Consider the following 17091-nt stretch of genomic DNA (forward strand, 5'->3'; position numbering starts at 1 on the left):
TAAAAACAACAAACTTATCAGTGTATATTGATATTATTCAGTGCAGTTTGTAAAGGATACTCTAAAAGGGATTATCTATTTATCACAAGTCAACTTTATGCAAATTTCTCCATAACTTGGAGAGTTAAATTTCCCAATTCTTCAGAAAAAAAAAAGATTTTATACAAGTAGTGCTTCTCATATAGAAACAGTTCAGACAGAAGGAGTAAAACAATCCAGTTTAAGTTATTTTTTATTTCTGAGATACGAAACTGTAAAAGATTTTAATGGGAAACAAAGATTATTGGTGTAATCTCTGTGTCACTGTCAGAAAAGATCACTTAACAATTCATTTCATTTCGAGAGAACAGTTTCATTAGCTCTGTATGTATAAATTCAAATTGTTTTTCTTTTTATCAAGAGCTTGTAAAATATGTGGGTATTACCTCCAATATTTCTGTAGCTGTCAGTCACCATCATCAGGGAGTAAATGACTAGGGTCATTTCACCTGGAATGATTAGGGGCAATTGACCTGGATTTCATTCCCACATATTTTACAAGCTCTTGATAAAAAGAAAAACAATAATTTGAATCGTTTCATTTCATTTTTATTATTTAGCACAGCATCTTTCAAAACATCTGTAAGATGTAACACCCGACTATTTTAGAAGTAATAAATATCATCATATATGTACATAAGAAACAAGTCGAGAATCACTTGTACCGAATTAAATACAAATACCATGAATGATGGTAAATGAGTACCTTGTAAGGGAATGACAGATTCTATACTTCAACGTCTAAGAATTTCCTTTAACAACAAACAAAAAAGTACATGGGTCAATCCATAGGAAAAAAAGGAAATATTCCAGTCACCTCGATATTCAGTAATACTTGTTACTGAAACCCCAAGTTAAATGAATGAGAATTTCAAATGGGGCTGACATACAGTTAAGAAATTCCAGACAACCATGGTTTTAGCCTTGCCATTCTTGTTCACTTTACAGCATAGACATCTTAACAGGTGCTCACAGCACTTCAAGGTGTGTTACTTTAGACACAGATGTCACTGCTGAGGTCAGAGGGTCTGGTATTGTATGAATGGGCAAATTGGGTGTGTGGATAAAGATTTCTCTGGTTTGGGGTAAGGTACATGAACTGCATGAATATACCAATTAGACTGAACACTAATATTCATAATCTCCAGATTATTCCACGCTACAATTAGTGTGTATCCATCCAACTGGCAATGTCCTATTTTTGTCACATTAGTTTCAGATGTATGTATACCAGTTCCCCTGTATGCAATTCTTGTAACCTGAAATTCAGGGTCCCGTAACTCGAAAGCATCGCCCACTGCAAATAGCTATATCACATAGAGGCTACAGTGTATTATATGGGGCGGGTATGGGCAAGTTATGGAATCAAGACACTTGCGCTCGGTCGCAAGGCGTGATGCTTTTGAGTTACAGGGCCCAGTTGCCTCACCAACCAGTGGTGTCCATTACACATAATTTTTACAATGATGTCCTGAAAAACTCTAGTCTTCCTGCCATGTCCTTAATTTTCTCCACTGAAAGATCCATTATTTTTTCAATCATCCTCAGTCTGTTCCATTTGACGGGTAAAATGCTTTGTAAGCATTGTCATTAAAATATATGCAATATTGTCATATTTTGGCAGGAATTAACTTCCAACAGTTTTTTTTTTGTCTTTTCTTTTTATTCCATTGGCTCCAGGGGTCCCCCTTGGATGTAATGATCCTTCAAACTGTGGGATAATTTTATGGCTTTGTTATATGTCTCCATATCTGAAATAATTTTCAAAATGATTCTTTATGGAAAAATTGTAAAAAGAAAAAACTGCAAAAGATGCTTTTTATCAAAGTTTTTAGTGAAATGGGGGGCCAGACCATCCAGGTCAATTAACAAGTGAAAGGTTGCAGCTTCAGTAGGCATGACAAACATTTCAGCTGCTTAAGTTGTTTGCAATTTAGCAAGAATCCCCTTGGAGATAGATCGATCCACAGTTAGTACAAAAGGGTCTGGGAATGGTCCCTTATTCTCTTACCAAATGACTGTGTGACCTCAGGAGTAAAGGGGACATAGTTTTGACAGTTGATGTTGTTCCTGTTATCCACCACGCCATGCACTTCCACAAGAAGGCTGGTTAGATCTTCACTGAGCTGGAAAAGGAAAATGAATATTGTATGAACCAAAACTGTCCATTCACTTACTGTGGTTGTGTGAAAAGACCTTACTTGGTCTACCTACATTATATTTAGATGTTATCTTGAGCAGTATGTCTATCAGGTATTGTATACACTTACCTGTTGATACATGCTTTATCTTTAGTGTTAAAAAACAATACTTAATGCGGGGAAAAAGACCCCCACTCAACAAAAAATAATTAATCTAAATATAAATAAAAACATACAAATGAAAAAGGCTTATAAACATAAAAGTGCCACCCTACTCACTGGTTCATTCAGAATGATGTGAACAGACTGTCCATCACTACTCTCCATTTGGAATGATGTGCCATTATTGTCAATCTGAAATAAAATGTAATTCTTCACAGTGTCTGCTGCTTTTACATTGGAGAGGGATCTTTTCAATCACTGATATTGGGCAGTTTTGTTTTGTTTGACAATGTATATAAACAGGAAACATAAAATTAGTGTGCTAGAAACACTGAGTCTGGTAAAAACTTCAGCTTACAGCCTTCTTAAAACAAAATGACATTCTGATCATCTCAGTCTATTTTCTTACATTATGTTTTCTTACGTTCTACCATTATTGAAGAAAAAAACACGTTATTAAGAAAGGCCTTGAATAAGTTTGTATCTGAAACGTGCTGCCTCTGCAAAAGTGTCATTGATAATACATGAGCAATTTCTTCGTTTTAGTCCGACATCTTTCTGTATTTTTCATCATGATAAATTTATAATCATAATGTGAACCGTCTCACCTCTTTCACGACACCCATAAGAGCGACATTATCTCCTTGGAAGGTGTGCAACATGGAAGCATTCACGCGGTGGCGAATATCTTGGCTACTCATTTTATCAGTGCAGTGTTGATGGCTATTTTTTCCGCGAAATTCGCAGGTGGCGGGTGATAGAATGCGCATGCGTGCAATCCCACAATGCACATCTCTGGCTATGTCCGGTAAAGGTAAACAATCAAAAGAAAAGGGAAACTGTTGAAAGATAACGATGTTTTCTGTTGGCTAAGTTAATGACATTTCATCTTAAACATGACTTAGACAAGAGAATGGTTTCATTTTTATAACATATGTATTTTAACACTATCAGGAAATGTTTATCTTCGTATTTGTCATCATGTTTGACGTTAGTGTTACTGTCTAAGTGATGACAGTGACAGCATTACACCTGCCATATGAGTCATACATTTGCGACATACGCTTTGTCATCATTCAACAAAGTTTTCTTTATTTCTCTGTTATATGTACACGTCAGACTATGACTCCATGCGGGTGAAAGTCCTTGCTTGGGGTATTAGGAAATCAGTTTTGTGATAAAGTCAGAGCCCATAAAATTTATCATCCACACGTCCCAGAGGTATTGTAATGTGCTGTTGACAGTTCTAGAGAAAATTGAGCAAAGTTGATCCAGCAGCTTAAGTGAATATTGATTGTTGAAGGACTTTTTTCTACTTTCTTTCACTCTTTCACCTTTTGTTTTCAAGTAACCTGAATTTTTTGATCCATGTGTTGGCAGACCAATGAGCACCATGTACATGCACCCGTGTCTTCATTGGAATAGGGGGTGAACTTAAGGCCTGAGGTATTTTGCTGTTGACCAAAGGTCTTGAATATCTTATTTGGTGAACAGAAATCAAAAGGTAAGTACAAGTTTACAAAGAACTGAACATGCCATTGAAAAAGAAAGTGACATACATGTATTTGTACTGTACAGATACAGTTTGCTCTATGTGGGTTAAAGTGAACTGTTTTTCATAGTATGTTACTGAATACCAGTACCATGATATCAAATACCTAGTTGCCCGTTTGTTAAAGTAATTTTTATAAAAAAAATCAAGGTGTACTCAAAGCTGATAATGAGAAATTCAATATATTGTATATGAGAAGTACTAGTATAACAGTATACTGGGTATGTGCTTCCCGTGTTTCTTTTATTATTCAACTTATACAGTAATCCAGTTGGGTTTTTGTTTGCAATCAAGTTTCTAGGTAAAGCATCTTGTATATGGGTATTACTTTCAGTATAGACACCATGTTTGCCAACCTGTTTGGTAAGGGGAAGAAGAACAAGTCCCCAGCCAGTAACTCGCAGTTCCACGTGGCCAGGGTTGAGGATAAAGAGGAGGACGGGTTCTTATTGGTTGGAGAAACAGCTGTGGAGAGGACCACGGTTCACGCGGGTCAGCTCAGTCAGCAGAATTTACCACCTTCATATAGTCACTGTGCTTATGTAAGATATTATGTATATTATATTTATTTGCCACTGGGTCCAAGTTCACATACATGAGAACTTGAATTGGTAGTGGGTCAAAATTTAAAACAGAAAATTCTGGCCTATTTCAATTTGAAATGAATCTTTAGTAGCCCACTTAAGTGAGGTACAAAATATTGGTCTAAAACTTTGGCCTTTTTTTGCTTTCTATATGCGTGGTCAAATTTTCCAACTGAATGAACAATAAACTAAATGAAAGTAGTAAAGGAAGTATTGAAAATACATTTCATATCAACTGAGAAACATTTAAATGTGCTCTTTATTTATTTATTTATTTTCCTTGCAAGCTTGGAATTAACATATTTGTAGGTAAAATAATCAAAGTGGACAGTGTGTACATGTACAGAACCCTGCTCAAATAGAGACAATCATACAAAGTTAATTTTTTTTCTTTTTTTAACACCAGGGTGTTTCCCAGCAGTCCCAGGTCAACCCTCCAAATTACAGCTGTGTCCAAGCTCACATGCAGCAGACGGGAGATTCCGTCCCCTCGCCACACTACTCACAGTACAACAATCAGCCAATGAGAACCTCTGTTACAGATTTCTCAAACTCGGCAGAATTTTCTGAGGTTGTGACCCCAAACACGGCCTCTGTATTGTCTGGGGTGCCTTTTCAATTGGCATATGGACTGGAAGTGGCTCTAAACACAGACAATCAAACACAGAGTCAGTTTTCAAGGATACAGTCACAGCCCGACTGGAGTCAATATGACTATGATTTTTCTTTGGAGAGAGGGGTGGTGAGGGAAGCATGGCAGAGTTGTGAATGATCTGAGACTAGTTATTAAAGGGCACTTTTCTGATGTAATTATCAGGGGCGGATTTAGGCCCTCTTCTGGGTCTTCCGGAAGATGGTCAGATTTTCAAGTTTACATTGACAGGTATCTAATTTTTCATATGTCGGAAGACGGTCAAAATGGAGGATGGATCAACAAAGGTAATTTGGAAGAATGTCAGAAAATACATGTAGCTCTGTATCCGCCCTTGATTATCGTTACTTGTTCATCGATCCAACTGCGGGGGACTCTCTCTCTTGTTTCCAACATACTTAGTCACAAGCTTCTCTGTATTCTACTCAGTGACAATGTCAAGGGGAGGTGTGTTATATCACTTTATCTGATTACATTCAGCTAGAGTCATATTTTTTTCGTTGGAAAGGAGCCCTAAGACAGAACACTGGTGCAGTTTTAGAACTTAAAATGGGTAGGGGTTAGTAACACTGACTTAGCTCTATGAAAAGGTGATACAGGCATCTTGTAGCTCTTTGTCAGGGCTCCCATTGTGATCACTCTCCGGCAAGGCCCTGACTGGATCCTCATTCAGATCGCCCTTTGGGACCTCCCCTTCCCTGCCATCCCAGCTTGGGCCATTCATTACCATAAGCAGTGCTTCATTATCCATGACCAGAATGACCAAAAAAGTATAATGCTGTAGTAAAACTGGGCAGAAATTTACCGGGTAACTCATAGTAGACATATATTATGAGACTGGTCATTAGGGAGTATCTTCCCCATTGTCACACCCTTTAATGTTACTTGCCCCTTATAATACATATCCTCTCTCAGGGCTGTAGCCAGCAATTTCATGGGGGGGGGGGAGGGGGGGTTGTTCTGAAAAAGTGGACCTTTTACCATGAAACCTTCATGTACTTTAACTTAGATTTTTTGCCAACAGTGTACCTTTACCCCGGTAAAAACAGCAGTTAGGATGACCCGACCCCCGTTGCTATTGGCCTGTCTCTTTATGTCCCAATATTAGTTTATTCATAACAATTTTTACTTTCTTTATTTTAAATTATAACAAAAAATCAGTGGCAAAAGGTAAAAAAAAAAGGAAAATATGTCACACTGGCGAATATAATACTGTGGAATGAGCCATTACTTTGAACAGGGATGTTTAGAAGAGTAAAAGAAAGGAGCATGAGTTTGTAACAAATTAATGATTGAAAACTTAAACAGATGTTGGCACACTGACCAGTTGTATGTGTATTCTGTATGAACTGTGGGCAAACTTTACCTAGGTAAAACAAACATATCAGGGGCAGATTGAGGCTGTCTTCTGGGTCTTCCAGAAGATGCATCAGATTTTTCAAGTTTACATTATTGGGTATCTAATTTTTTTCTGTTGGAAGATGGTCAAAAATGGAGGATCAATCAACAAAGATAAGTTGGAAGTCTGTGAAAAAATATTTCTGGATCCATCCCTGCATATCTCTTGATCCTCATGCCAACATTTTATGTGACAGTGAACAAAAGATTTTGTGCTAGTTAAAAGGTGCCAACTTTTTTTTCCTGTGATATATCTTTTGCCTTTATATGATGTCAGAGAGAAGTTGATTGATTAAGATCTGATTCAGATCATGCAATGTATGTACCGGTAATGTGCTAAGTGTCAAGAGGTTAAAATTATCAAGCTATTATATGATAGTATTTATCTTATGACGAATGAGAGTTAATGAATAACTGATAAGTCTGTAATGATACATGCCATCTTATTTCAATGACACATGGAAGAATGCTTCTTGATTCAACTGATGTAGTATTACTTCTACAGTGACAAATTTAATTTCGCCACATAAAATGAGTGTTGATATGTAACTTTTAACTTTGTATAGATTGTATCTTTAGGTGGTGTTTAATGAGTTATTTACACCACTTCATATCTAAACATTTACTTGTTTATCCCACCTGGTGTATTTATTAATTTGTTTTGATGAATATCAGGAAAACAAGTATTAGTTATGATAGGTAAAATGTACCAACATCATAGCTATAAAAATAAAATGTATGAATCAGTAAACAAAATTATAAAAAATGTATCATCAGGGAGTGACCAGGAGAGTTAATTCTTATTTCAGGTGTTTTTTTTTCCAAGTATTGATTGTTAAATTTTTCTGTATACAATGGCATTCTTGTGTTGCTGTAGGCTTCCATCATTATTTTATGATTATTATACATATCAATTAGTATTCAGTTTCTTGTGTGCAATATATCAGTATTTCTTTTGTATATTTTAATGTGCTATTTGCTGCATCAAGTGTAAGTTGAGATTCAATCCAGAATTAAGTATAAAACACCATATCATTATACCAATCAAATTTTTGGTGAATGTAAAATACATATTGATATATTCTCATATGTTATGTTATTATTCACAGTTTTTTCCCTTGATGCTTTGTTGACTGATGCAAGTATCATTTATAAAGAGTAAATGTTATAAAAGTCAAATAAATTGTTTAAAAATTTTTGTTTTTAATCAGCACTTGATTAATTAGACTGTACACAGTAGTGACTGTAATTTTAGTTCAAATTTAGAAAAAATGATAACATTTGGTGTCCATATATTAAATTCAAATCAATTTTAAGTCTGTTTTCTAAAATACTTCTTATTTCTTGAACAGGATGGAGAAAATACTCCTCAAAATTCTAATGTTCATTTCATATTAATTTCAAATTCTCAAGGTACATAAACTTTCAGAAATACTAGCAAAAAGACATTAAAATAAGATTTGTTAAATATTCCTTTGTTGTTCAGTTATATGAATTAAGTATAACTAATATCATTTGAATTTTATAATGGGCAAAAATGACCATACTTTCGGATACATAATTTTATAGTTATACTAAAAAATATTGTTAAATGGCATTTGTGGTGCTTTTAGTGCACTGAGTATAACTATGGATAACCCAGCTTTTTATGTACAGACACGTTCCTGTACATATAGCTGTCATTTGGATCTGTTGTCTCCAGGGCTGGACACCGTTTTACCATTTCTCTTCAAACTTATGGAACTGTTGAATATTTATTTAAGAAACATTAAATGTGTTTATTTACATTTAGAGTCTCATTCAACTAGAATGTGAATTTCTGTGGACGTTTGATTCCTGCTTACAAACGCACACACTTAAACAATATGCTAAGCTACCGATTGCAGCAGAGAAGATCATTTCTGTTCCCCTCCAGATGGCGCTATAGTACGGTTTGCTTTGTCAAACTTGACAAAAACTGCTCAGATTGCAGCATGCAGTAGACCATATAAGGATAGCCAGTGACCTACATAATGCCGTTTTACTTCAAGGTGTGAAAGGGTCTGAGATTTCTTTTAATTAATTTAATCTAGTGAATTCTGAAACATGCTGGAAACAAAAACTTATTGTGCATTACTATTTTAGTACATTTTTAATCAAAATTTGTCTGGCAAATTATGGTAATTGATAAATAGCAAGGGTGGTCACCTAGCTCTTCCTGCCTCCTACCCCCATGGATTATTTGAAACCTGAACTCTAGGAGGAGATATCACTTCTTCAGTTTTGAGTGACCAGGGTGTGGATGCCAGGCGGCCAGGATACCAAGTATATGGATATTTCAGTTTTAATCGATTCAACTAAACGTTCTAAGGCAAACGTTTTAGGTATTTTTCTAAAACTTATCTTTGATGTATTTAATTTTTTTACGCCTGCGCGTTGAGCATTGGGTTATGCCATCCACAAATAATTTCCCCGCGTGTTATTTTGTCCTCCATGACTAATTTATTTCATCAAGTACCTCGTGTCAGTGAAATAGCAGTTTTGCCTTATGTTAACTACGGAATTGTAAACTACAACGATAGAATTAGTAGTGGACGTAAAGTCAAACATGAAAAATAGTCAAGATGGGGAAAATTCTGTGGAATGGCTCTTCTAGAATTTTTGCTGTTGAAATGTAATGAGTGGTTTTTAATTAAACTATGTCATAATTATAGTGCAGCAAAATAGTCACATTTGAAAATTGAAGGTTAAGTGATACTTTCATTTCTAATTTTGGCATGATTTCCCAAATAATACCATAATATGTATTAATATTCCGACTCATTGAAGTATGTAAGCAGCCATATTAGAGGCATAGGGGGCGAATTGCTAGCCAATTTATAAGTAATGCTTGAACTAAAGTTTGATATTTCTCATTTAAGACTAAAGAAATATAATGTCAATATCACGTCGTCTAATCAAAACGCTCTGTCCAAAGCAATTTACAATGATTTTTACCGCCGAATTTTGAAGCCTTTTGTAAAAGAATCAAATCGCAGCATATTTAACACTGTGTATTCATTAGTAACAAGATTTGTTTTATTTTCCCAAAGAATAAAACTGCCCCTTGTGCTTTAAACGTCTTTTACTATAATGATGAGTCTTAGTTTGCTTTCGTGACATTTATAGAACTATTTATGCTATGCTTTAGCAAGGCTGCAAGTTGTGGCTTGACGTTTATTTTAATGGAAATATAATGCTAAAATACGGAATACTTGTTTTTTTTTAGTCCAGGAAATCTCGCAAATGAAGCTCCAATTGACATTTTCACCAAAAGACGAAAAAAAGGAACCTTGAAAACTTTGTTCACGTTATTTTGACGTATGGTGATTTATACAAGGTAGAACTTATCCACGTTCTTAAAATTGCTTTGAAGAGAAATAAATCAATCTGAAGCAGTCTTATGTTATTGATATTACAAATGATACATAATCAGTTCAATCCATCTCTGAAAAATTGTTTAATGCTTAGTTTTCAAATTTTTTCACTCGGAACTTGGCATATGCAATTTTTAACTCTTTTCGAACTCCTGGAATTAAATTCTTAAGGCAAAATTAAAATCTGGAGATTACAGCAATTTTCCCTTCAATTTTACTTAAAAAAGGAAAACGACGATCTGAACACCCCATTTGGGCTTACAAATTCCTGTCATTCATGTGACCACGCGTGAAATTCGTAAGTCTTTATCTCATCTTATCTTTATCTCAGCGAGGGTAACTCAAAATCTAGTGGCTTAAATCTCGTATCTGTATAATCTTTTAAAGCTTGAAAACTTGCTGTTTTAATTGCTGTGTGAAAAGTGTCATTTGTTCGGACCACAACTGGTCATTTTGTTTGAGTTGTGTGGTTTGTTAAGTTCACACATTTAAGCCAAATTCTCGAAAATTACATTCAGTTGCATACTTTTTTTTCTAATCCAAGTCTACCTGTAAAACTGTACGTACGGTACATATAAAACGACTTTTGTTATTTATCTCTTGTCTGGATTGTAATCCTACTATCACCGATTTTCTAAAGTTTAAGTGAAGAGTGTATGTCATTTTTTGTAATTACATGTATTTGTTAATTATGATTATGGCATTAATTTGTTGACCAAAATTTCACTTTTGCATAAAGATGGAAGGAAAAGTCATATGTGACCCAGTTTCCCATTTTCAAAACTTTGCTGCTTAAAACAATTCTATCTCAGCAGTATCTTCAGTATATCGAACAGCAGATGCGGAAATGATGTATATGTTCTCGTAATGCAGAACATTTATGCTCGGAAAGTAACAAACCATTTGTTACAAGTTTTTGGACTTCAAAATATAAGTGCAAAGTGGTCTAAGTATACAGTATATCATGATTTGTCCTTCCATTTTGCTTAGGTTTGATAATTACAAATGTTGCAATTGCTAATTTGCTTTTATTCAATTATCGATGTTTGTATAGGAATTTTTCACATTTCGCATTTGAACGTATCAATTGCTGTTCAATGTTAAATATTTATTTCACAAACAATAACTGTTGGAATTTTATATCGTATTGAATGTAGGAAAAGCTTTATCCTGGAAATTTTTCACAGGACCTTATGGTTATAATAATAAAAAAACAATGGCAGATACATGGTATTTTAAAAGGATGTCATATTTTGAAATGCTTAGCAATTAGGAGTGTTTTGTGACTTTTTGAGTTATATGATATCAGAGCGAGTATTTTCCGTTTTTTTCCTGCGGCGATTTAAGTGTGATACAGCTACCAGATCTGCCGTAGTTTTTGTTAAAAAGGAAATGATTAAAAAAAAAATGATTGTCATTTTTATCTGAAATAATTTGTTTTATTTTATAACAAGATCAAACATTAGTCAAGTATTTCGTTAGATTATTATTTATCTAATCAGACTTGAGCGAGTCTTTATGCAGATATCAATATTTTTGTTTTTCACATCTGAATGTTCAAAATTTCTTGTGATTAAAATATTTTAACATGTGGATGATTGAAGATATGAGAATACCCCAATGGCAGTTTATTTTGCTCCAAATAAAATATTTTACAATTAGATGCAAAATGGTTTAGCGTTTTTATTGGCTCGGCGGAACTCTAAGGGTGGGGGTTCGATTCGGGTACCAAGCCTGTCTTTCTCAATCACCCCTTGCCCCCCTCTCCCCCTCCAAATAATTATAATAAAATAAAATATATAAGATTTAATTACAGAAGGGCTTTAATTAGAACGCTCATGTGTACGTACATTTGAGGCACTTTTGTCACTTTAGAAATTTCAAACCAAAAGAAGTATTAAAGTTTACATAAACTTTGGTAGAATATTGAATTTGCTAATTAGAGGAACAAAATATTTTGAAATTTTAGGTGATAATTCCGTAAAATTCTTAAATGTCCAAACTGTGTGGACTTTAGCGTAAGAGATGAAATAACAAATACTATAATTTAATTTTAAAAAAATGTTTGAGCAAAATTGACAAAAGTTAACGGTTTAAAATTTCAGTGAATCCTTTAAGAATTCTTATTACCTCCCGAAAATTGGGCTTTGCGACAGCTCAAGTGATTTTGAACATTTGGAACGCAAAAGGCTATTATTGATATCAGTCCTACAGTAACATTCAAATGGGCAAACGATATCTTAACAATATCTTAAGTTCTTTTCCCATTTTTAGTTTATAGACGCTTCTGTATTGTAATACAAATCCTAAGCAGCATTTTTAAATGTTAAATGTTTAAATGATCCCAATCCTGGGATTTTCGTACAGTGCCTTCAGTTGCCAACGCTATGCACAGTTTTCTTATTATATAAGCAACAAAGATTTCCATTCTACTACTGCAATATTAAATTAATTTTTATTTCGGATGACAATCTTGACCCCACCCCATGGTTTAACTTTTTTCAGAAAACAGATATATTCGATCCCCGCCCATCACTGGAAACACTGAGAACCAGAGGAAGTTTATTCACAACCAAAGCGCCATATTCGTTATAGTACATGTGGACAATTCTGCAGTAACGTGGACACATTTTGGTGGTTACCTAATTTTGGTATTTCTAAGACGCATATACATGTACGTTTTACTGACAGAAATAATCTTTTTTTGATAAACATTTCTTTCTCTTTTTCGACTGAACTCGCAATAAATGTTATTCACATTTTTGTATATGATTTTTATGTAAAGTAATTGCAATGTCTTTCCTTCCCAGGAATCAACACCATTTAAAATGAATAAGAGTACGTACATCTTCAAGTTCACATCGAGGTGTCAAGTTGCAGATTTGCCCACACATATTTTCATTGACAAATAGAAAACATTTCTCTTCTTGGATATTAATATTTGATAATTTTAAAACAATCCGTTTATCATTTTTAGACAGACATTATTTCTGTTAAATTAGAAATTCAAATCTAACGTTTCAGGTTTGGAAAGGGTCGCTTATCGACTCCGACCCAAAAGTATACATAAATTACCCTTATAACACTATGATCAGAGAGAACAATGTACTACGACATAGTAAGATAAATTAACCAAAAGAAACAAACCAGCATCATGCAGGGCGGGCGCTTAGTATGGATATAATTTCTATGAGAAGTTTCATTAATGAAAAGCTTATTATATTCGACTTTTAATTTGATATACATGTACCTTTGGTACATCTTAATTACGGCTGAATTGCGATGGTGAATTTAGTGCTTCGGTGAGGAATTCCATTGTTTGCTCTACATGTAGTTTGCAATGACACCGTTTAGCACTTTTTACTGGTACGAAGAAAAGTGAGTGCTAGAATCTCCTTATCGGATGTAATGATGATGGTATTTTCATTAGGGTGAGACTAAAATAAAATTTTTTTAATATTGATTATGTCAGTGGGCTAAAGAAGTAAAGCAAGCCGTTCATTTTTAGCTTGAAACATTCTTGTGCTGAAAACTGCTGGTATGAGTAAGATTTTCAGCGTCATAAATTTATCTCTCATGTTATTCAGAGCATAGGACGCATTATGTGGAAGTGTGATAACTGCGCCCACCAGTATTTTCTGCCATCCTCTTTTTATTGAAACTTATTGCTTCGACCTGTATATAAAGCTTTTTTAGTTGAACAACGTCAAACTGTATTTATTAAAACTGAAAAGACGAACATAAAATCATAAGAACATGAAAGCTGTCGATATTTTGTTTTCCGTTGGCTTGGCCATTCACTACTTTAACTCATCCCCCCCCCCCCCCCCCCCCGTACCCAGAAAAACGTTTAACCAATGAAACGAGCCAAAACGAAGCAAAAATTTCAGCCTCCCGTATTATGGCAGAAAATCAGCTGTTATTATAAAACCCGTGCGTCGCGCATCTAGCACATTGTGTTTTCCCATCTTTTCATCTCTCTAACGCAATCATCGTCTCGCAATCCACATCAGCTGTATTGTTATTCAAATTAGACGAACCCCAGGTGATAGGTAGTCAGGAGATCGTGATGGAGGACACAGATTCCGAAACGTGGTGGTGATTCTCGTGGATAATATATGGTATATTCAAAGCTGCTTGCTTGAAATGGACACAACAACTGGTAAGTGAAACATGCATGTTGCTTTTGTCAATATTGTAACGGATACTGGAAAGTCAACTTCTTGTGAGAAGGACATATTCAAAGTGTACCCTCATGTCAGTTGAGCTCGAGATGATTATGTAATCACCACATTACAAGGGTTGGGGAGTTGGGGGCAGTTTACCTGGCCCCCGTAACTCGAAAGCATCGCGCATTGCGACCAAGCGCAAGCGTCTCTATTCCATAACTCCCCCCTACTCGCCCCATATAATACATTGTAGCCTCTATGTGATATCGCTATTCGCAGTGCGCGATACTTTCGAGCTCAGGAGCCCTGGTGGGCAAGTCGAGAAATGTCTACATAAAATACCCGACTATCTTTGCATTTCGTACATATTGTGAGGGTTTACTGTATGCTCTTGTAATACTTAAAATGTTTGGCGACATCAAATAAAAATTAAAAAGTACTTATGTTATATTTCTTTTTATTCTAGTCGCCAATGCCCGCAGGAGACAAGGATGCGCAGGAGAAGTGACAGCGCTTCTGTCGCACCATCTGCTATCAACATCACCATGTTAGACTGGGTTCCCATGCTTAGATCGATCCATGCGGATCGACCTAAACCCCTGGGGGTCCATGCTAAATTGCTTAAATTGTTAAATCAGCTTAAAAGGCTTAAATGTTCGTCACGCCTACCAAATCAGCCAGAGGGGTAATTTACTTTCCTGTACGCTCGGCCAAGTCGATAGCAGATAGCAATTTAGTGAGACTCCCCATGGAGATAGATCGATCCAAATATATGTAAGAATGGTCCATTAGACGAACAATACACGCATGTGGGATGAAACTGAAATGCAACCGGCGTGAAGTTCAAAATTTTACTTACTTTTTTTTGGTTTTGTGGGGGTGACCTATTTTTATGTGTATGGAGAAAATTTTATATGTATAGCAATTCTTATCATGTATGAATTATAATGCCTGCTCGATTCCTACCTTTGTAACATCAGAACGTTGGAATAGCACACTCATTTATTAATTTTTTGTATTTAGGCCCACAAAACAGTGACGATTAATTCGATAAAAGTTCTGAGATTTCAAAGCATGTTTGATGGTATGAAAATCTGTATTCTAGACATAAATTGTTTTGCGCCCTGTTACATAGGTATTTCTTTTATGAAATAATAGGTCTTTCTGCCCGAGTTAAAAAAATCGGGTCCTAATTATAATTATCACAGCACCTTAGATAATATTGAATTCATATATGTGATACAGAACATGATTGTAACAGACAACTTTTTTTATTAATTTTTGACTGGGTTCCCATACCTAGATCGATCCATCTGAATCGACCTAACTCACTGGAGGGTTCGTGCTTAATTGTTATCAGCTTAAGAACTCAAATGTCTGTCACGCCTACCGAATCAGCTCTTGCACACTTAGCCTCGCCTAGCAATTTAGTTAGATTCCCCATGGAGATAGAACGATCCAAATATCTGTGGGAATGGTCCCTTTGATCAACTCTGGCCAGCTAAAGAAGCATTTTGCACGTGTCTATCTGCCAATTCTGGAATTGTGAATGTGCAGCAATCGGAACTCAAAGTGCAGTGCCATTTTGACACTATTGAAGTGCAAAACAATACCCAGTTTTAACGAGTGTGCACATTTAGAAATATACTGAAATTATTTGAATGGTGGAGGCAAATGTATTAATCAAGCAAAAATTTGAACGATGTCACATTACCCTTCGATGCATGGTAATTGAATGACGTAATAAACTCGAAATCATTCAGGCATATGAAAAAACTGTGCATGCGAAATTCGAGCTATAGAGGTCAAGAAGGTGATATCGCTCCCTCACGGTAATGCCCGCATTATGAAGCAGTGTATAATATTTTTGTTAAATGTGGGGAAACCACACCCAACATTCAATGTACGTAGTTACAAACATATATTAATATGTATTTGATGTTTTTTAATAGAGAAGCCCAAAGCCATTGTGTTGGTCACATTTGTTTAAAATGCCTTTCAGAAAAGGCAGTTATCGATTAACTTAATCAATTGAATACGTAAGAAAACTTTGAAAATGAGCGACATGTTTTGAGCACCATATGCTAAAGATTGTATTGTAGTCTACATTTAGTACCGTCTCAATGAAGTCACGTGCAATTGTCTAAAAGATACATTTTCTTCAGTACGTACTGGTCGTAGACTGTAAAAAATATCATGGTAAGACTTAGTTTTTGTGCCACATTAAAATTCTAAATCTGATATCAGTTGGTATCAGGTCAATTGTTAGCATAGGTTAGCATGCCTCTCTGTAGCAGATGTAATGTTGTAATTCTGATATTGAATCATTCATATGTTCATAAATAAAATAAATAAATCTAAACAACCTGGGGTAATATTTCAGTAGTTTTTTTTCACATTTCACTCTTCAATGGATGTATATATAAAATTCGAATAAAAGATCAAAGAAAAAAGTTTTATCGGTTTAATTTTTGTTGGACTCGATCTTCTTCTCTTATACCTCCTCCTCTTGTCCTTTTAAAAGTCGGAAGTGTTACCGACTTCGCTAATCGGCCAGGGAGAAATCGCACCGTTCAAATGAAACCTTCATAGAAAACTCCTTGGACCACTTTTTTTCTACAAAATGAGAACTCTGTAGGACTCGATCCTGTCATCTTCTGGTTCCCAGTCTGACACGTTACCGGTTCGTCTATTCCCCCAACCACCCACCCTAAACTTTCGATCTTCCCTTTATAGTTACTGATGACGTAGGCCAAACCATTGGCATGTTTCAATAGTAACTAAGTACAAAATGAATCGGTATGGTATTTACAGATTTCAAAGTGAAAAATACGCAAGGAAAAAAATAGCTGTTTTTTTAAGTAATCGCTTTAAAACATTTTTTTCGATATTAAAGCAAGTACATGTAATTTAGTAAAATAGTAATATCTTAATTTTACAAAGTGTTCCTAAAGTTTTTAATCTCCAAACCGAGAAGTTCAGGAATTATGTTTATTGTT

The 17091-nt window shown here is 35.1% G+C and overlaps 2 protein-coding genes and 1 long non-coding RNA gene across 7 annotated transcripts; 2 read left to right on the forward strand and 1 right to left on the reverse strand.

The window, feature by feature from the left end:
* Nucleotides 1–214: 214 nt before the first annotated feature.
* Nucleotides 215–3135, reverse strand: LOC106165443 (replication protein A 14 kDa subunit-like). The gene is made up of 4 exons (XM_013543650.2): nucleotides 2951–3135; nucleotides 2460–2534; nucleotides 2051–2165; nucleotides 215–1790 (listed from the first exon to the last, which is right to left on the reverse strand). Exons 1-4 carry the CDS (start codon nucleotides 3110–3112, stop codon nucleotides 1702–1704), a joined length of 441 nt encoding a protein of 146 aa, XP_013399104.1. The 5' UTR covers nucleotides 3113–3135; the 3' UTR covers nucleotides 215–1701.
* LOC106165441 (uncharacterized) lies at nucleotides 3132–7724 on the forward strand. 5 transcript variants are annotated; one of them, XM_087013012.1, is made up of 4 exons: nucleotides 3132–3156; nucleotides 3691–3846; nucleotides 4189–4436; nucleotides 4885–7724. In XM_087013012.1, the coding sequence occupies exons 3-4, from the start codon at nucleotides 4212–4214 to the stop codon at nucleotides 5248–5250; spliced, it is 591 nt and encodes a 196-aa protein (XP_086869138.1). In that variant the 5' UTR covers nucleotides 3132–3156; nucleotides 3691–3846; nucleotides 4189–4211; the 3' UTR covers nucleotides 5251–7724. The 5 variants fall into 5 exon arrangements, with proteins under 5 accessions (XP_086869138.1, XP_086869139.1, XP_086869137.1 ...); XM_087013013.1 differs by having other exon boundaries at nucleotides 3134–3156; nucleotides 4229–4436; XM_087013011.1 differs by having other exon boundaries at nucleotides 3138–3215.
* Nucleotides 7725–13817: 6093 nt separating this feature from the next.
* On the forward strand, nucleotides 13818–16462 carry LOC147761762 (uncharacterized). Its single transcript, XR_015334866.1, has 2 exons — nucleotides 13818–14085; nucleotides 14559–16462. It is a non-coding gene; the product is annotated as an uncharacterized LOC147761762 (long non-coding RNA).
* The last annotated feature ends 629 nt before the right edge of the window (nucleotides 16463–17091 follow it).

This window comes from Lingula anatina, chromosome 5, assembly GCF_051362555.1.
Source record: "Lingula anatina isolate TDL-2025a chromosome 5, LinAna3.0, whole genome shotgun sequence".
NCBI lineage: Eukaryota > Metazoa > Brachiopoda > Lingulata > Lingulida > Lingulidae > Lingula > Lingula anatina.

What these genes read in the sequence shown, in the direction of transcription:
- LOC106165443 (XM_013543650.2), bottom strand. Translation starts at nt 3,112, where the DNA reads ATGCGCATTCTATCACCCGCCACCTGCGAATTTCGCGGAAAAAATAGC. An exon ending in TTATGGGTGTCGTGAAAGAG is followed by an intron (nt 2,535 to 2,950) that starts GTGAGACGGTTC and finishes ATTTTATTTCAG; the next exon opens with ATTGACAATAATGGCACATC. An exon ending in TGAGGTCACACAGTCATTTG is followed by an intron (nt 1,791 to 2,050) that starts GTAAGAGAATAA and finishes AAATTATTTCAG; the next exon opens with ATATGGAGACATATAACAAA.
- LOC106165441 (XM_087013012.1), top strand. Translation starts at nt 4,212, where the DNA reads ATGGGTATTACTTTCAGTATAGACACCATGTTTGCCAACCTGTTTGGT. An exon ending in CATATAGTCACTGTGCTTAT is followed by an intron (nt 4,437 to 4,884) that starts GTAAGATATTAT and finishes TTTTAACACCAG; the next exon opens with GGTGTTTCCCAGCAGTCCCA.